Source organism: Mugil cephalus, chromosome 3 (assembly GCF_022458985.1).
Source record: "Mugil cephalus isolate CIBA_MC_2020 chromosome 3, CIBA_Mcephalus_1.1, whole genome shotgun sequence".
Classification (NCBI taxonomy): Eukaryota; Metazoa; Chordata; class Actinopteri; order Mugiliformes; family Mugilidae; genus Mugil; species Mugil cephalus.
In genome coordinates, this window is record NC_061772.1 from 9,374,655 (window position 1) to 9,395,500 (window position 20,846).

Consider the following 20,846-nt stretch of genomic DNA (forward strand, 5'->3'; position numbering starts at 1 on the left):
GTGCCACTGGGAGAGAGGTCTATTAGGGATACTATCAAGAGACGAGGGAAGGAAATGAGAGTCGGTGTGCTGGTCCTGTGTGCATCTAATTCGGGTATGGCACATGTGTTTGACGTATGTCTAATTTTGACCCGGGGGATCCAGCCAAGGAGCCAGTATTAATACTTATTGGCTGAATCATTATGATAATGCAGGGACTAGAGATTTAATAAAAGAATCCATACAATAAATATCTCTCGACTTTAAGTGTCTGTGCCTGTGTCACGGAGAAAAAAAAGACTTGTTCACATGAGATTCTGTGCTCGAAAGTGAGAAAGACAGCGAAAACGGACTGCTTGGGAGATTTGAGGGAGCATACGGCAGGCAGTTCATCCTAAATTACTCTTTCCTCCTCTCTGTTTCCTGGGGATTTTGGAGTGATACTCCCCTCCTGCTCCCTCGCTCCCTCAGCTGTCACAACCCGTCACCACAACTATTCCACTTCTGCCGCGGGGACGGAGGGAAAGCTTTGTCCCTCTCCATCAGCCTCCTTTCACATCCCTCTATCTAATAGTAATTGTGGCAGACTGGATTGTATGTTAAGAATGCATTTACTTTAACGGTGACCTATTGGTTTAAGGATACGACAGAAAACTAATGATGCTTTAGTTTTTGCTAAAAAGAGCCTCATGTTGCGGTACGTCAAATTGGAAAGTAAACACAAAGCCATTCCTTTGGTCATGGCTTGTATCCATATGGATGCATGTGTCTTATTATGGTTTGTCAGGGGTCATTAGTGTAATCCAAGCAGACAGAAGTTTATACTGAGAGAAGTCCGCCATAGTATTCTCTTACTGTTTGTGTCTTTTTCCTTTTTTTTTTTTTTTTGTCTTAGCATCTATATGCAGCCACTTCCGATAATGTCATCCTACACTGTTCTCCGCTGCTCGCAACCAGACACTATCAGCTGTGAACTCATCAGTCCCCTTTAAAGACCAGGACACAGAGAGGAAGGAGGAAGAGAGAAAAATAACCGTGAAGATGTTGCGTTTGTTCAACCAAGGGGTTTCGCGTGTGGTTTCAAATGCATGTCTCTCTTCATTTCTCTTTTTGTCTTTGCAAAAGAATTCTTTCCGGGGGTTATCGCACCTTTCAAAGGGAGAAAAAAAAGAAAAAAGAGGCTGCAACGAAGTGACCAACGAAGTTCACGGTTTGGTCTAGTCTGGCGTGCCTCCGGCTCACTCCGCTGATTAACCTCCCGACACACGGCCATTAACCAAGCATGCCTCTCTGACGGCAGTGACAGGCAGGCGTGTGCCACTCTCTGGCCTCCTCACTTTAAGGCCCGCTCGCTGACTACGCCGTGTCTTCACAGAGCCGTTCTCGGGCAGGTCTCTGTTCTCTCCAAGGGCGACACTACCCAAACTCTGTAATTATAAAGCGCAAAGAGCATTCCTCAGCCTGGTTAACCAGAACTATGAGAGAGAGGGACAAATATTTACTTCCCCCCGCCCCTTCCCTCTGTTCCTCCCCCTTTAACGCGCCCCCACCCCAATAATTTAACAGTAAGAGCAACTCAGCCTTGTAAACACAATAGTTATGTCTGCGCTCACAGAGGCATGAAGCAGACATACAGGCTCCACTACCCCTGCAGCGACTTCTCATACAGCTCTCCTCTCCTCTTCTTTCCTCTCCTCTCCTCTCTTTCTTTGCTTCATCCCCTGTATGTGTCTCTTCATGCCTTGACATTCAGCTCTCAGAATGTTTACAGAATCTTGGCCGCCCGTTTTCACCATTTTAATGAATGCTGAATTTAAATTTTCGCTGCAACTTGACAGAGTATCGCTCGCAAGGTATGGGAATCTAGGAGCCAACAGCTTTGATATCTCCTCTCCATCAGTATTTATTCTCACATGCTCTAAATTGAGGCTGTGAAGACTCCAACAGGCCTTCAGGGAATCTGTCTACTTGCTAAAGTTGTCAAACCACAATACTTGGCTCAAAATAAGACTTGGTGTCAGGAATATATCAGCAAATCAAGGAAGTCGGTGGGTTTATTAACGTGATACCAAGTATTGGTTTAATTGCCAAGGGAAACACGCGGCTCGTGGCTGCAGAGCACGGAGGACATGCGCATGTATCTCATGTATTAATAGGATACCCCACCAGACTGTTTGTCTTAACACTTTGTAAACAGTGTGATAATATCTTAGGCTTTAATTTCCCTGCCTGTGCATGCATTACGACAATCCCAGATTGATTAAATATCCTAACATTTTAATTGAACGCATAAAACGGAGAATAACAACTTTTGGTCCAAGCGTTCGCGTCCGACACCGAGAAATTGAGAGAATTGCATTGTTCTCGGAGGCTATTTGTGTTTGATGTTAACAGGCAAACACAATGCATAAAGCCGGGAATGTAAGTAATGTGCACTTAGACGTACAGCCCCAGCCACCGTGTGTGGACAGCATCGTTTAATGTGCGGCAATAACTCTGTTAGGCTGCTGCTTCTCATTGCCTCTCGTTTTCTCCCCGCATCTTTTGGGTGTCTCTTCGCATTGTCACTCTCTGTGTGCATTTCTTAAATGGCGCAGTGGTGTGAAAGATGAAAGATGAGAGAGAGAGGACATAGCGAGTCTCTTCGGAGCTATTTGCTTTGTACTGTTCCATCTCCCTCCGGTCCTGTTTGTCTGGGTGCAGCAAGACGGTGAAAAGACTCCAGAAACATTTGATATGATGCAGTGGTACTGGGCGACTTTTATTCTTGCTTTGAAAAATATGGAGGCATGTTGTGATTCAAGAGGGGAGCTGAACTCTATCAGTATAAATGCAGACTTGGCCTCCACAGAGGACCCGCACCCTAGGTGAATGACTGTGAGAGCCGCTGTATGGCAGGATGAAGTGTGTTCATTTCCTTATTTATTGACTCACTTGCTTTTCTCTGAGTGTTTGAAATTAATAACAGCCAGCAGAAATCAGACAGAGGGATGAAAATCAGCACTTTCCCCGCCGTGAAGCCATTCATCAAGCTAACGAGGGGGAGAATAGAAGTGGAGGAGGAGAGGAGGGGTGGGGGAGGGAAGTGACGTTTGGAGAGGGAGCGGGAGAGCGGGAGGGAAGCAGGTGCAGTGTGAGGCGCGGGGAGGGAGGGAGGGAGGCAAGGAGGAAGGGAGGGAAAGTGACGCTGGGAACAGAGGCAAGGGGAAGGGAAGCGAAGTTTGTTTGGGAGGAGAGTCATTTGGAGGATAGCGGGGCAGACAGAGGAGGAGGAGCCGCGTGTCACTCTAAAAAGAGGTGGAGAGACAGAAAGAAGGACAAGTTTGACATTGGAGTATAAATAGAGAGGGAAGAGGGGATCAGAATGCTGACAGGTTCCTCCAGACAGAAAATTGAAGGATTGACAGAGCCATCGAGTCAGAAACCACCAAGTCATAGAGACTATCAGTGCCGTGTTACACTTTAAGGAAACGTATGTCTGTGTGTCTTGGATACGATGACTGGATTCTTCATCCACTCTCCACAAACACTGTGATGACGTATGGGACACAGACCAAAGAGAGCCCTCGCTAAGTTAATTTACACTAGTATTACTAGTATTTTTTACTCTGCCTTCCTTCTCTGCCAGGCGCTGATGCCCCTGCCCTCATCTCAAAGACTTCACCTTGTGATGGCTCCGGTCCCATGCTGCTCTGCCTCCCCTACAGTCCACCAGGGACCCAACACTATCTCACACCCAGAGTAGGGCTGACTAAGCACTCGCCGCTGCGCCTCTCTTCTCAGAGTGAGAAAGGAGCGCCATGCTGAGAAAACTGCCACAGGAAAATAATTAGCAAAGTGGAGCTCTGCCCAAACACACTGGGCTAAATCTAGTAGCACTCCACAGTCAAATGGAGCCATAAATCTCACTCTTCCTTTCCCTCTTTGTTTGTTTCCCCCTTCCTTTGTTTGCATAGCATTATTCTCACGATCAGGAGTAAACTTTTTCCTGTTAAAACTTTGTCGTCGCGATGGCGCACAAATGCATTTAATCGTTCGCGGTATTCGCGCAGGATAAATGTGCACCAGCTCAAAGCGAAAGCGGCTAACATTTAGCCCTTCGTGCTCTGTGAAAACTGCGTGCTGGTTTCCACTCTTCCCCACCGTCAGATCCGAGCTGAGAAACATGTGCGTCCTGCGTCTCGTAGTGACGCAAACCATGCCCATCTCACTGTACATGGATATCCGTATTTTTAACTTTAAAGTTAGACCACAGTGTCTTTGGTCATCGATGCTAAATATAGTCAGCTCCTACTGAGCAGTCTCCAGTTTCTCACTCCTTTCCGAGAGGCAGGTGGAGCACAGAGGGGGAGGGGGGAAGGAGGGATAACACCCAGTCTTGAATAAATCATCCCTCGACTTTTGACCCATATGGAACAGGAGGTTGTTTTTATACTTCTGCGCTGCCCCCTTTCTCTCCGTGGCCTCCGCGCCCCTCCTCTATCACATTCATTTTCTCCTCCACATGACAGGTCAATCTGGATCGATTTCATCTGCCCTCAACGACTGAGACCAACATCCTGGCACCCAGAAATAGAGCTCCCTGTGATAGAAGAGCCTCCGACCAACCGTTACCGTTAGGTCTGAGAGGGGGTAGGCGGGAGAGGGCGGCGAACTATTTCGAAAAAAACACAGAGGACGTAATTTACTGCACACGTGAACTACACTGACACAAGGAAGCAACAGACTCGCTAGGATGGGGAAACTGATCGCTGCTGTGAGATGCGGTGTCTGGGTGATACGGCTTCAGCAAGTTTCACCCTAACCGCCCTGCCTTTCCCGAGTCGCATCATTTCTTGCTTTCCCCTCTGCAGACATCCAGATGCAGAACCAGAACTGGCGGCGTCAGAATTGTGGAGTGTACTTACTCATAGGGTGCCAAACGTACATGTGCAAAACGGATGTGTGAGGGGATTTTCTGTTATCCATTCTTTTATAATTCACCTCGAAAAGAGGAAGATGATGAACTCATTTCAGATTTTTCTGAAATCCTGTGTTAAATCCACCCGTTGTGTTTTGGACCTGGAGGAAACAAACACCAACAGCAAGCTTTTTTATGGCGCTTGGAGCATCACTTTTACAGTCAAATCTCTAAATTAAATTTCTGATTCAGCAGCTAAAAACAATCAGGAACCTTTCAGAAACCCTTGACCTTCACAGTGATACCATAACAACCCATCTACATAGCAGACCCTAAAACGATGCATGCACGGAAACACACCATCACACTGTGAACCACATTTCCTTGTCCACTCTCAAAGCCTGCGTTGGTTCGCTCGCACAGACATGGAAACCTTGAACTGGTGTGTGTTCATGCGACCACACACACAAACATGAATTCCCCCGATCTATATTTGTACTCCGCTCTCTACCTCACAGCCTCTTTCACACACTTCCAGTGCATACACACGCACCTGGTGTTTTATCCTTGTCAGCAAATTCTAGGTCCTTCAACCCGCCTGCTCGCCTCTGAACTCTACTGTGTCTTTGCACGGCGAACTCGAGAGATGCGCCTCCCTTCGTAACGCGCACTCACCAGTCGCAGGTGAGACACATTGACACCTTCATACCAACATTAACCTCTCTTGATCTCCTCACCAACCGCACGTCTTGCAGAGTAAATACATTTGTGCTTGGAAAAGTCTTTTTCCCTTGGATTAGTGGGGTAGAGGCGCAGTGACACTGTGTCCTGATGGTGTCTAGGCAGTCCAGGCTGGAGTCAGGACACTCTTTCCCCAGGCAAGGGCACCAAGACCTGGCTCTCCGTCTCCATCACTCAGCTTGTCCTCCTGGAGCTACGTGGCCAGACTGCTCATCACCCCCCCTGCTCCTCATATGCATGGATTTGCATAAAACAAAGACATGGCTCTGCCTGCAACGTCTGCCATGGTTGAAACCGTTAAGAACGGGATCGACCAGACCAGACCGCACGCAGCCCCTCTAAGCTCAGCTGGCAGGTTGTCAGAGCGCAACATCGGCGTAGCGCACGGCAAGGGAACTGAGATTTACGAGGCTGACTAAGATAGACACCCTCATGGTTTTCCACTTTAATTCGTTTAACATCCGTTCGTTCGGCGTTGTTTATACTCGACACCCCTCAGCGGTGAACAGAGGGCACCTAATTCACAGTGATGACGTGGGAGGAGAATCGGAGCACTTAAAACACTTCATCTAAAGATGATTTGTCCTTGTCTTCCCTGATGGCTTTTGTCCTGTTTCCCCTCCTGAAGTTAAGTGGATCTGGAGAAAGGCCAGCTACTGATCCCACGCCCCACTTAGACACAATCAAGTAAATAACAGTGGATACAAAACATGCACACACACACACGCATACATTACGTTCCGATGGAGGAAAGCCACCGATACAGGCTCCAACTTCCTCTCATTCTTATGTGTCGTGGCACATCGTGGCGGTTTGCTTCGGAGCGATCAGTAAAACCATTACAGGAACAATTTAGGTCTGCAACATACATTTGCCCAGGTTCCTCTCTGTCTCCGCGTATCGATTTCAAGACTAGAAGCTCATTCTTCACTCTTCCTCCCTCTTGTTTCCCGAGGCAAAAGACAAAATCTGAGCGTGAAATTTGCATCTGAATGAGTGGCTGTAATCTGCTGGTTGTGCCGGCGATCCGGGGCCGCCTTGAAAACTTCACGCAAGCGTTGTGTGTGTTGGTGACTGTGGGTTTTCTCCGTCGTGGATTTGGATGAAAATGCTTACAGCCCCCGCTGCACAAAGTGATCGCAGTGGGGAGAAAGAGAGTGGTGTGATGTGGAGAGATACTGCCAACAGGAAGAAGGTGTGTGCTCTTAAGAATATGAATAGGAATTGACAAACCACTGTGCATTATGTATGCATTATGGAAGCCTTGCAGACATGTGCATTATGCTTTAAAGCATTCTGTATCATCTCTCTATTAGTATTAGTAGAGTCTAATTAATGATTATTTCATGTGGATTTATTTGCGCAGTGATTCAATAGCAAAATAAACACATGTTGAGTAATATCACTATATGACGTATATCTATAGCACTAGGTACACAAATCATTTGACCGATCTTATTTCACTCATTATGAAGTTGGGGAGATAAGTAAAAAGTGTTTTACCTCAGGGATCCGAGGGCGTGAAGGATTGGGGCCTGAAATCACAGATGGAGGAATTTTCTCGATGACCTGCAGAAAGGAGCAAACGAGATCGGACAAATCTCATCAGACCAGATAAAAGAATATCAAAGCAAACACGTGTGCCGTCAACAGCTCTCCCTCCCCTGCTCGCGTGTCACATTCTGCCTTTCCGTCAGACACATGCAGACAATCGCAGAGAAGCAAGTCGGCCCACTCTGAGTGAGATTCACTCTCACCTTGTCTGTCTGCGGAGATACAGTACATGTATCACAGTAAGCGTTTGATGCGGAGGGGAAATGTAAAAATTTGCATGCAAATAGATTCTACAGGCAGAAGCCATGCATCAAAACACAGTAACCACAAGAGACAAAACTAAAATATCTAAGCGAACAGTGCCGTCGCACAGAAAAGGCAAAACAGTGTTTAAAGCGGCGCCTCTATTCTTGCATGTTGTGACTAAATTACACAATTAATTGTTCTTAAAGTGAAGGAATTCATCATGCGCACAAATAAACAGCAGAGGAGGACACTTTCCCTGCACCTTAGCTTCTATAAGCGCCCCCAGTAAAACACACATAGGTGAGCATGTCGACCAAACGGCGGTAATTCATATCCCTCATAAATTGCCACACGTGTGAAAGCATTAGCTTAGCTTTTCCTCGAAGCCAAGCAGGCGCCCTTTAAAACGCTGTGGGAAATGACAGTTGTGGAAATACTCTGCCAATACGCTGCAGTGAGGGAAATTTTAAATCATCGGCTTTTCAAATAAATGCCACATAACTCACCGCTGCAAAGTATATAGAACCTGCAGGAAAACAGCAGCCTGATGACACTGCAGCAGAAACACACGTCACTGCATCTAAATCACTAAGTGTAAACTTTAATCATGGCCCTGAAGAAAATGTAAAGCGGAGGCTGAACTGCGCTGAATTAACTGACTTTAGACACTCCCAACACTTTGGGGCTGGGGGACGTGTTGGTGCTTCTCACGTGTTAAAAACATGTGGAGATGTTCTCTATATGTTGTGAGATTGACTTTATTTCACTTCTGAATATTGTCATTTTCTACTGTAGGTGCTAAAAACATATTCTCAATGCAAAAGACATGAATTTAGATCATTATACATGTTTATATTATATATTATACATTATCTAAATCCTACTTGGATCCGTGTCTCATGTGTATTGCTCAGCCGGAGCTCCACATTTCATAATAATAAGCTTTAAAAGTTGTAATTAGATGTGAGAAAAATTTATATACACCGCACAGAAACTGTGATTGTGATTTTTTTTTTAAATTTATATGAATTTGACAACCGTTTGCCACTTCTGACGATTATTCGCCCTATATGATTCGTCTTCTCTGTGTCACCTTTTGCAGTGGCACTGCTGAGAGATGGCGCTGCATTTATTTAAGTCACAGCCTCTTGGTTTGGGTCCATTTACAGACATATAAAATTACCCCAGCAAGTCCCTACCACCTCATTACCAACATAACCTGCAGCCAGTCTTTCAAGGACAACTCTCTAATGACACCACGTGTATCCGCTTAATGTCTGTTTGAAGCACCCTTTCTGCCACAAAGAGAGGAAGAAATGTATAGGAAGAGCAAAGCACACTCTGATAAAATAAGTAGCTTAACCGATCCCTGATGCCCTTTTAATTCTGCACGGCTGGGTGTCTCTGTACTGTATCTCTCATCTACACTGTGTCGGTATCTATGAACACTCCATTTATTCATAGAATGACTGTTGGTGTTAACTCACTGTTTCGCTGAACCAACCTTTATGATTTCACTTTAATTTCAGAAAAATCTTTTAAAGACACACTTGATCATTTTTTTTTTTTTTTTTTACATACAGTGGTACTGCAATGGGCTTCCAACATGCTTAGGATAATGACCTTTATATACTGTTTATATAGACAAACTTGCTGAAAAAAACAACAGAAGGGAAGGATGTGGTAAACTTCATATGTTCTTCTGGGATTTAATCAAGCAAGAGACAACAAATCTCTCCTTGTCCTTTAAAACACAAAGCTGGACTTGTTCTGTATTTTTTCAAATGCGTGTCTTTATCAACCAAAGTGTAAAATCAAGACTGACACTGAAAGTTCAGTTCAGCACACCCAGTCAGTGGATGTTTAAGAGGAGGAACAATGAATTTTGCTTTTAGTGCTGCTGGTTGCTTTGTTGTGTTTTTGAAACACCCACAATACAATGCTCGAATGATGTGGGTGTGAGAATAAAATTAACTGCTCATCACGGCCGCCACAAACACTTCAGGACAGTCCCCTTTATGATGCTGTGATTAGTTAAGCTAGTACAAAGGCTGTCTTTTTTTTCTTTTTAACCATTCCCTATTTCCACTTGACGGTTAATCAAGTCACCTTTATTTCTGTTCAGCTGCGTGGGGTGAGAAGAGAAATACTTTTGGCAGCGTGAAGCTAAACCTGCCAGGCTTTAATCAAGTGTCTGCCCTGTCCTACACGTCGTATGGAAACGGCTGTACTCTATATTCTTTATTATTTGTGTATTTATAGAACTACCATCCACATGCAGCGACAATATGTTAGCTGATGAAAAACAAAATCGGAAGTACTTCCACTAAAATTAGTTTTGGCATTTTGTTAAAGCTTTTGAAAACTGTGCTGCTGCAAGAATGTGACCGAGACTCGAGAGAAATACAGGAAGTGGGTGAAAGAAAAATTGCAATGCAAGTAGTCTTGAATTTACTGTGTACCGCACCATGTCGGATGTGCATGTACTTTTCATTCGGTGAGTTCTGGGCTAAGGAAATGAGCATGAGCTCCCCGGGGCAGGGATTACTGTAATGACTTTGAGAGTGGCCTGGTGCGCTGTAACTTTTGACCTCCACTCATCCTTTCCTCCAAAAGGCAGAGACGAGAGACATTTAAACATGCAAGCCCACGTATTATCTAAACCTGCCACTAATCAGCGTCTCACATACTGTGCAGGTGGGCCGGCATGAGTTTGGGGAGCGTGGTTGGGATGTGCACAATCAAACGGCAACACACGCGGGTCGTCTCCAGCCCTTCCTCTGGCACCATCTAAAGCCTGAAACAAGTCAGACCCCCAGCCAGCCTTTATTTTTGGTTCTGTCAACTGGCATGTTGCTACTCGCGTGAACATTGTGCTGCATCTTATGTTGTCAGCTCGCATAGCTCCAACGTTCCTCGTGAGTGCATCGCTGGGAGATCGATCGTTTTATCACTTACGTAACCGTGGCGCTCCGTGGTGCCACGGATGTAAGCGGAAACAACTTTTTGCAAATTAGATCTGTCTTCGCGCAGATGTCGTTTAGCATGGAGACTCGAGTTCATGAGTCACACAAATGGCAGAATAGGGAGAAAAGCAATGAATAATACGTTGTAAAACAATAATGAGAAAAAGCTGGGGCAAGTCTGTGCCGGGCCGCTTACAGTTTGTGTGTTTGCGCCGTTGCATGTAGGCCGGCGACTGTGTTTTCCTCTCTGGTGTCTGAGCGGTGGTGTTTTTAGTTTTAACGCATAGACATTAGTGGTTTAACGGATCCATTCCAATGAGGAAACAATCAAACTAAACAAGCTTTCGAGTCTAACAGAGCGGCCTTAAACAGAAACCAAAATTTCATTTTTTACATACCACCCAAAACACATCAAAAAACCCACCACACAAATGCATGCCCTTTAAAGAGGCAAAGCCTAAGTAAAGAAGACATCATTCTGTCTTTGAAGTAGCAACTACAGCTTAAAGAGGCGAAGCAAACAGTTATTCCCTCTGTAGTCATTCCGTACATTGTTGTGGTTAATATGAAATATCAAAATATAGCGAGGCTGCTGCTTGGATCAAATAGATGTAATTAGATAAATTGAGGAAGAAGGAGAACGGCTTGGCTGTAAATTGCCTGGTGTGTGCATGCTAAGACCCAACACTGGCACAGCTGCACGGAGCTGCACTCACGATTTATCATCTCTACATCGCAGGAGCTGGTGGCCCCCACCACTATTAATCATCAGCAAAATCATTTAATTCAGCCCAAGCCCGACTATTGTCTCAGTCTCTCCCCTCACTCTGGGCAAATCAGCCGCCACAGCAGCAGCAGCAGCAGCAGCAGCAGCAGCACACACCTCAGACAAGGATACAAGTGTTGAGTTAAAACTGCCTTTTTCTTTTTTTTTTTCTTTTCTTTTTCGGCCGAGCTTTGTCGCACATCATCCACGGCAGATGGTGCAGAGGGTGGCTTTCTGTAAATTTCACAAGTATGAAATTTATAACTGCAAAGATTAATGTTTGTTTTATGGAATAAGCGTTGATCACTCGGTGCTTTGTCAACACGAGGCCGGGGTTGATTTTTATGGAAGGTGTCTAATTTGTGCTGCCTTTCCCCCCCCCCCCAACATGAAGTGTGGCTGAGTCGCGAAAAGCTGTTAATTTCAATTTGAGTTTGTCCACAGAAACCTTATGTTTCTTCACAGTGTATTCTGGCGTGTTGGTCTTCCTGTTTCAACAAACAAATTGTCCTGGAACAGTGAAACAAGATGCCCACAAGGCCATTCCTTGTCCCAGAACTTAGGAAATAACTTTTCTTCTTGTGTTTCAGAAAAGTGGCCTTTTCAGTTCAAAGTTACGTTAAGGGAAGCCAACATAACATGTCTAAACACTAAGTGGATGTCAGGATTGGGTACAGCGGCGCGTAGCCTCTTCTGCTCACCGCAGCGGCCGACTTAAATTGGCACCTTCTCCGACGCCCCCTCGCATGTCTGACATGGCTGTGCCCTCGCTGCACCCCCCCTCCCAGAGCATGCCTGCTCCAGGCCCACATCCAGACCACTGACAAACGGGGGAAAGCCGAACGATGACATGCTTATGGCGGTGAGCGCACAGTGTCGGAAAAATGCAGGCACAGCAAACGCATGCAGATCAGGCAGCAAAGAACAAGAAAAGAGGTGGGCAATCTGGGTGCAAATATGTAAAAAGCATAACCACAAGAAGTTCATATGAAGATGTTATAGTTACACGCTGTCATTCAAAGAAATGCACCAGCTCAGATTCACACCTATGTAAGGTCACAGATATGCTTTCACATGCCCCCCACACATGAGCTCGCACACACACATAACACACACACATGCACACAGCGACAGAGAAACACACCACATAAACCAATCAAAGGTCACACTTTACAATATAGTTAACAGGATGTAATTATCAGATAGTGAGCCATTCTGGGCTTGGAGAAACACAGAAGAGGAAGCAATTTGTGGACTGTAAGATTTTAAATAGAATATGCAAAGATAATATTTCTAAAATAAATTGATTGTGAGCAGAACAATGGAGAGGGAGTTGAAATAATGAAACAAAAAAATCTGCGTCTATGCGTTGTGGTTAATGTACTGTGAAAATGTTTATTAATTATTCACAGTTAATTTGGGTAGTACGAAGAAAAGAAAAGAAAAGAAAAAAAAAACAACAGACCACTGCATAACCTGTGCGTGTTTTCATTAACTTAACACCGGACGTTCATCTCCACATTCATCCATTCAGCGTCTATGCGCCAAAATGGATGAACTGTGTCAGCCGGAATCGCTTTCACTTATATTTTCTCTATACGTATAGTGTAGAGGGGAGTACTGTCAGAGTAATCTGATAAATGACCTAATGGCGGCTTGTTGTTAAATTGTCGTTGAAATGGTTTGTGTGAAAACGCGTTAAGGATGGTCACTGTGAGCGGTGTTAAGTGTCGTGCACTAATCTCCATCATGTTCTGATTCTCAGCTCTGTACCATTCAATCCCAAAATCAAAAACTCTCAGTCAAAAGAAAAGTGAGAAACTTATTGAAGACAGTTACATACATTTATTGCATATCATTTAATTGTAAAATGAAATGAAAAACGAGCACATATGAACATCACATATGGTTAGTGAGTGAAATAATTTTGCACAGCAAAATATATATATTTATATATATATATACTATATGTAAGATGAAAGATTAATTAACATATTTTCATGATTTATTGGCGAATGGTTTCTCCCTCGTTTTGTACATGCAGGGTGGCAGTCCCTGACGATCTAACAATGTCCAGACATTATTGATGATAATAATTAGTTATTGCTTTGCAAGTATTGAGTTCGTTTAAGACAAAACAACAGCCTCATCTGAACTGACGATAAAAAAAAGAAAAGAAAAAAAAATCTCAAAGTGTTACGATTAATTCGTAACAGAATGTCAAACGTCTCTTCTTTAGACTCGGAGATGACTTACTTTTCCTTAACTTCCACATGACAACAGGCGAGATTTTATATATATATATATATTTTTTTTAGTGCATTTCAGTTCAAAATACGTCAGTTCGCTGAAGAAATACATTTCCAAAAGCATGGCAATTTACTTCCGCTGTGAGAAATACCTTCCCCCAACAATACATTTTGTTTTTAATACATTATAAAAAATGAGTGGGAGAGTCCAGAGCTCTCACACTTCAGTTTTTAAAGCACATGCTGCAAAAGCGCTGTTTATGCACTGCACAATACTGCTCGGTGTGTAAATTGGAGCCGAGCCAATTTCTCTAAATCAATATTAAAAAACACTTTTGTGCAGCAGTCTCCTTAATAATTACCCTAGTGATGTATATGCTTCAACCTGTAGCAACTTAGATTATAAAACTTTGTACTTAAATTACGCTTTAAAAATCATTCAGAGGTTTGACAAATGCACAATGGAATATCTTTAAATAACAATATAGGCTTAGCAACAGACTAAACTTCCAGGAAATAGACTGGTGGGTCTCCTTAATCGTGAAGTCTTTTCCTTTTCCCTCGCATCGGGATCCCCGCCGACAAACTTCCACCAGGAATGCACAGCGCATTCACTGCAGCCTAAAGACAGCCGATGGTGGTGCACCTCAACACAGCTGAAATGCACTGGTATAGATTACAAGAAGGGGGGAGGGAGGAGGGGGGGAGTCCTGTCACTTTTTTGTCGCTGTCCCAAAAAAGTGAGGAGGCCTAAATGAAGTAAGAATGTCATGCTGGAGTCATCCGACAAAGGGGACATCTTCAAGCACAGAAAGAAAAAAAACCCATACATGTCCAGCATGCAGGCCAGTTCAATAACACATCTTTGTAAAAACATGAGTTCGTAATGAATATAGTCTTTTTTTGTTGTTGCTCAACACAATAACAAGCAAACGCATGAGATGAGGTGGCGTCAAACGGCAGGGCTTGCAATCCTCCCAAGAATGGCAGACAAAAAAAAATAAAATAAAATAAAATAAAAAGGAAAAGATAAAAAAAAAATAAAAAACAAAGGCCAGAAAACATATTGACGATGGGTGCAGTTTTGACTGGAATCTGTACACTGGATCAAAAGTAAAATGATGAAAAAGGGGGCTGAAGCTGATGAACTCCAGCGGAGAATACTTAGTGGCTGTGTGCACGCTTCGTATACTGCGACATGAAGTTGGATCAACTTTCAGAAAAAAATCAAACACTGCAAATCTAATGAACAGCGGTGAAAAAACAAAACGAAACAAAAAAACAGGCTATGCATAATATAATGCCGAATATGACAGCAAAAAGTAGATGAAAGTTTTCTGCATATTCTCCAAAATTAACACGGATGACAAAACCCTCCAAATCTAATACAGTTGCAGACTTGAGGAAATTGTTGTTTGAAAAAAAAAAATGAATAAAATTAAAAAAAAAAAAAGTTGGCAAATTAGTTCTTGGTCTAGTGGGCTTTGCGCCAAAATGAAAATGAAAAAAAAAAGTTTCCTAATGAAAACTTTTTAAGCGTGGTGAGTAACTCATTTTTTTTTTTCTCTTTTTTCGCGATAATGTCGAGACTCACATGAAAAACTCCGGGGATGAGGGGTTGTTGTCACTGCTGGATCCATTTTCTCTGAAGCCGTTGCTGATGAGCTTCTCATACTTTTCTTTGTACGCGTCCCTCTCCCGGACCAGCCTGGAGATCTCCTGCTTTAGGTGGTCGACCTGCTGCATGAGTTGCGTCTTCTCTCCCTCCAGGACGTGCCGCTGCTGGACCCGCTTGAAGCGGCAGGACTGAGCGTAGCCTCTGTTCTTTAGGGTCCTCCTCTTCTGTTTCAATCTGATCACTTCTTCCTTGCTGACCCCCCGTAGCTGCCGGTTGAGCTCCCGCACTGACATGGTGACCAGCTGCTCATCTGAAAACCGATCATCCAAGCGCATGTGTGGATGATTTGTCCCAGAAGTGCCGTTGGACTGGACGCCCGGTGCCTGGTGGTGGCCGTGGTGGTGGTGGTGGTGGTGGTGTTGCGCTCCGTTCTGGGCGGCTGCCGCAGCGATAACTGCCGACACCACCGCTGCGGCGGAACCCATCTCTTCCCCGGCCATGGTGCCTCCTGCTCCGGCTGCGCCAGCAAATTGCTGGCCCCTGGCATAGCCATCGAAAGACTGGAGCTGGTGACTGCTGTTGATCAGCGCCTCGACTGCGTCTTCGGGGCTGAAGCCCAGCGCCTCTGGATTCAACTGCTGTTGGTAACCGGACATCCAGTAGAAATCCTCTATGTGTGTCTTCTGTTCGCTCCCCGAGCCCGGACTGGGCGCCGAGAAGCTTGGGGAAGGGGGCACCGAGCTGCAAGGCGTGCTCATCGGGGTGGAAGACAAGGATCCCCCGGCGATAAGGCGACTGCACTGGCTGATGTTGCGATCGGGCTCCACCGGCTCCTTTTTCACTTCAAACTTCATCAGATCGAAGTCATTAACATATTCCATGGCCAGGGGACTGGTGGGCAGGTCGGAGTTGCTCATTGCCAGCTCTGATGCCATCCTCTTGCTGCTGCTGCTGCTGACAGTCCTCCAAGCGGGGTGAAGAGCAGCTGTCAAACTGGGTTGGTTGGAAAGAACGTGAGCCAGTTTGATTTTTTAAGCGTTTTGTCTTGAAACTGAAAAAAAAAATTAGCTTTTCAGCGTCCTTTTTGCAGCCGCGGACTTGCAGGCGTGTGAGAGTAGTTTGTCTTTGCAGAGTCTATTGCACAGACACACCAGTGCCGCGCGCACGAGTAGCGGAGTCCCTTTTCAGCATGTGAAATTCGGCGGTTTTGTATTTCAAACATTTAACACTTTACGGTTTCTTCATTGCGCAAGCGGAGAGGCAGAGAAGAAGCCGAAAAGCAAGGGAGCAAACGCAGCCTCGCACGTTACGAGCCGCTGACTGGTGGGGCGATTTTTTAGAGGGATCACACAGCAGATGAGTTTAAGAGCATTGTAGCTGCCCTGACGTCAGGCTGCAAAAGGGAAATTGACTCGGACGAAGAGCCAATAGGGTCGCACACTCCGAGAGCTAATTAACATATTAGTAGCCCCTTGAAACAAAACTTTTCTCAACTGTCAAAGGCCGCCAGCTGACTGTCAGCTGCGACAACGACACTTTTGCTCCAGCAGTTTTAATTTTAATGACGGGTTTTATATTACGAAGCTAACGATTTAGAAACGTTGAGTTTATTATTATTTCTTTTGTTCTACACGTGGAATGAAGTAAATGTTAAATCACTATCAGAAGAGCCTTAATGCAGAACATTTCGAAAAGAGAAAGCAAAACGATAGATAGATAGATAGATAGATAGATAGATAGATAGATAGATAGATAGATAGATAGATAGATCTACAATAATGTCTACAACATCTATAACTACGTTTAATTTTTTAATAAACAGGACATTGAGCTATTTTCTTGCAACATTTTATATTTTACAATATTTCTTTTAACACTGTTATTCATCGTGTTCATTTTATCAGTTGTGTCTCTTGGAAAACGCCCCCCCCCCCCCCCCCCCCCCCCCCAGCCCATCAGAGACCACATATAAATTTCATTAAACCATATTAACTAGATATAGATACTTATATGCACGATGCACAGCGTTAACAGGACCAAAAAGAGTCTGGTGAAAGGTGGATTGAGGAGCTTTGTCGTGCCTCTGCGCACCATTGTAAAACTCAACACTGCCACCTTTTGGACATGCCAGTGCAAGGGATTCCCCTCCCAGCAAGTACACTCAAATGGCGAAAAGTTGTTGTGTGACAAGGAAAAAATATGTGGTTTGCAAAAGAAACACGTTCACGGTGTTGCTATTGTCTTTGTTTCACTGAGAGAGGTAAATCCTAAATATCCCTTGCGAATTTCAAGTGGATAACTTCAAATTTATATTGCTTCCAAGATGTCATGTCAGAGGAAGTGAGTGCCAGTGAACCCAGTGTTCAGTTCAAACAGCAGTCATAAAAATCCCTTTATCTAAGCAAGGGCCCAGGCGTTGCTTCAGGAGCCATATAAACCCTGTACATTGCACTTTATCTCAGTTCAGAGGTCTCCTACTTTGAATTGACTTGTGTACAACAGTAACATGAGAGCGTCTTGATATTCCTGCAGTGTCACTGTGTCCCGTCTAGCTAAATGGTCGCTGCCCATGTACACCCAACAGGTTTTTACACAACACTGTAAAGCATAGGTAGTGAGCTGAATATGTTGGTTTAGCTGGAGGATACAGAGGCGCTTTCCTCATGATTTTATAGCATATTTAAAGATAATGCGACTGACACTTTAGAGTTCCTGATAAAGAACCACCTGATGCTAGCTTACTCATTCTGATTTCTATACATTAACCCAAATTAACGATAATGACGTGACCTAAGTAAAACATGTGCGACGCGGAGTTTCAGTTCCCCATTGTACTGCGAGAATGCGGGTAATTGATGACACATGGCAGTGTACTCATTCAATAATAATGCAATTGGTTAGGGAGAAGAGTGATGTAAGTTATGCCAAGGCCTGGTCTCATTGGCCAGTCAGAGTGTCGATTTCTTCTGTGGCTGCTTTTGACAGGGTGCTGACAAATAACCATTTCTTTCCTGCGACAAAGCCTATAATCATAGTCTGTCTCTCGCTCCAACCGTGTGATCTCATCATTGCAGAGATGTGTATTTTTAGACATTTGGGTGCACGCTGTTTAATGACAGGCCAAATCAGTTGGCCGCCAAAAGCTCCTGTGGAAGATGATTCTCACAATCAACCAGATATTTTCACAACCACGAGGAGTTCAATTCTACGGTTGTCTAGAAGTGTGGCTCAGGTTGTTTGTCTGCGTTTTAGATTTAGTGGAAATACTCTTTATTTTCCCCACTGTCTCTCTGTTTGGTGTGTCTATGTTACTTCAAGTACACAGGCATAATTTCGGATGCTATATGTCATACTGGGTGTTGACAGTGAAATGTAGTGAAGACATAATTATAGAATGCAGAAATTAAGGTTTATTTTTCATAATACTGTGTAGAGGAAACAGCAACAGACTGAAATTAAGTTAACTAAACACATAACACACATGATGATCATCAGCACATCCTCAGTCTTTTAGGAGAGGGCTATGTGGACGCGTCTGGTCGTATGTTAGTGTAACCGTGTGCATGTGACTCAAACAAAACCCTATTGTTTCTATTTCCATTCTGTTGCCTTGTCATCTGTTTGGGCTTACCTGTTCATGGGAAGACACAGCAGTGGCCCGTTCCCTGGAGTACGGCCACAGCAGAGCGAGACTAATATACAAACGAAGGGAGAGCTCATTAGTCATGACAGAAGAAAGTGGCGGACCTAATTTAGCTGCTTTTGTGCCTTTGAAGTTATTGATGATACAGAGCTGAGAAAGATCTTCATGGTGAGAGATTGGGCCATTGTGAGGAGAACTAACCAAACCAGGAACCCTGCAAATAATATATTGCTCTTCTGTTTAAAGTTCCTTATCTAAAATGAAATTGTATGTTGAAGTGTTTATACGGTGAATATGAAGCCTTTTACTATACGTCACCAATATCCAGTATCTGGCCTCTCAGCAAGCAAAAGAAATAGTTTTTTTTAGTTTTTCTTTATGGTATTTTAGAGTTTGACATTTAATGGAAAATGACTTAAATTTCATCTTGCACTCCAGGGCACCTAATGAAACAGTTTTTCTAATTTTCACGTCCCTACCTTCCCCATGTGTCCCTGGATGGGCAGGGCCTACTCAGGCTATTGGACTTAGCCCTTCAGAGCACACTGGGCCTTTCCACAGAGGGGCAGCCTCTCCAGTTCGACCTTTACAGGAAACACCTAAATACGCGTAATAAATTAGTACCCCGCCAGCTTTTTCGAGGAAATGTTAACGCTCATTTGGTGGCCTCTCTCAAGTTCACAAGCATTTGACAGGATAACACCTACATTCTCACTGGGCACGTGGCACAGACACATTTCACTGTGTTGTGGCTGACCACTGACAAATCATCTATTCAGATTTGCAAATCTGTAACATAAACCTTGTACTGTTATTAAAGCATCTGTTGTTATCATTTAATCCTTAGTGATTGCTGAGTGCTTTAAATGTTGTACAGCGCTTTGCAGTGTGACTTGGCTTAGACACAACAACATAACTTCTTCTTTTGTTTTGGAATATTGCATGGTCCCAGACTCATACCCCATGTCATTATTACTGCACTGTAAATGCAGGTATTACAAGTCTTTAAAAAGGATCGTGCCCGAGTTCTAATGCTGATCGAGGCTGCTCTACTGGAAAATGTTTGAGGGCTATTTGGTTGACTTTAGTGTACTGTCAATATGCATCAGGAACTCTGCAGACATTACATTAAACATTTCAAGGAAGTAAAAGGCCAGATGATATTCCCTTTAATTGTTGTTAACCAGAACATTTTATGAGCGCTCATTTCTCTTATGGTGGCAGGATGACGTCTTCCAAATATTTAGCTCAGCAGACCACTGTTTTCTTGGGCATGGCTTTGTCAAGGTAAAGGCTTGACACCATTTTTAATTTGAGAGCTCTCACAAACTTGAGACAAGGGGAAGAGTTTTGAAAGTGATCTGAATTACATTTTAAAAAAAGTTGTTAGAAGTAACAATCGGGTTATTGCCATCATGACTGCATCTGCAAGAAGTTCTGTCCAGAGTGAAAGAAACAATGGAGGAAGTCTATTCTCCATGCTATGTGCTGTTATACTGGCTGCTTGTCCATAATAAAATATACACAAACTGCATTCACAAACGTCAACAGTAACATGGGTATTTTCATGTCGAGAGCAGTAGTTGCAACTGAGTAGAAGGATCGGAGGTCAGTGAGTTGTTTTCTATATATCTGTTAGACTGTGTTTGTGTGCGGGGGTTGCGGGGGTTACTCAGTCCCAGACAGGGCTCGATAAGGCCATTTAATCAGCCTCTATGCATTCCAACACTTTTGTAAGCTGCCCCTAACCTGAGCCCATTACTGTATCCATGTCTGCACTGGTGAATACCTGAAAGCTGATAGCACCTGTAAACACACAGGCTACGTATTTGAAAGCAGCTGAACATATAACCTCTGATATGGCCAAAACGCACGCTCTAAGTGTTGCTTTTAAATTTAAAATGAAAAAGACAAAACCACTACCCTTGCTTTACATCTCGACTAACGCTAAGAGCTGGTTGGTATTGCTCCAGGGCAATGTAATTCCATCAACAGTTTAGTGAGAACAACAAAGCTGGAATATCAATTTTCACCCCACCAACAGAATGTGGGCACAGCCAGGTCATAATTACCTTAATCCATTAGTCAGAAGGAGGGTGAGGCTGAGAAGGGTGTGATGGAGGACAGAGCAGACAAAGGAAGGTCAAGAGGAGAGCAGATCTTAAGTCTGGGGTGGATTTTGGA

General features: G+C 44.0%; 1 protein-coding gene across 1 annotated transcript in view; it reads right to left on the reverse strand.

The window, feature by feature from the left end:
* The window catches only part of mafa (v-maf avian musculoaponeurotic fibrosarcoma oncogene homolog a (paralog a)), a 68,533-nt gene extending 51,844 nt beyond the window's left edge, over positions 1-16,689 (reverse strand). Inside the window, exons 1-2 of the mRNA XM_047580590.1 lie at positions 14,996-16,689; positions 7,124-7,189 (exon numbers count right to left, since the gene is read on the reverse strand). Coding sequence (XP_047436546.1) covers positions 7,162-7,189; positions 14,996-15,954 — 987 coding nt within the window. The 5' untranslated portion in view covers positions 15,955-16,689 and the 3' untranslated portion in view covers positions 7,124-7,161. The remainder of the gene's footprint in view (positions 1-7,123; positions 7,190-14,995) is intronic.
* Between the last annotated feature and the right edge of the window lie 4,157 nt (positions 16,690-20,846).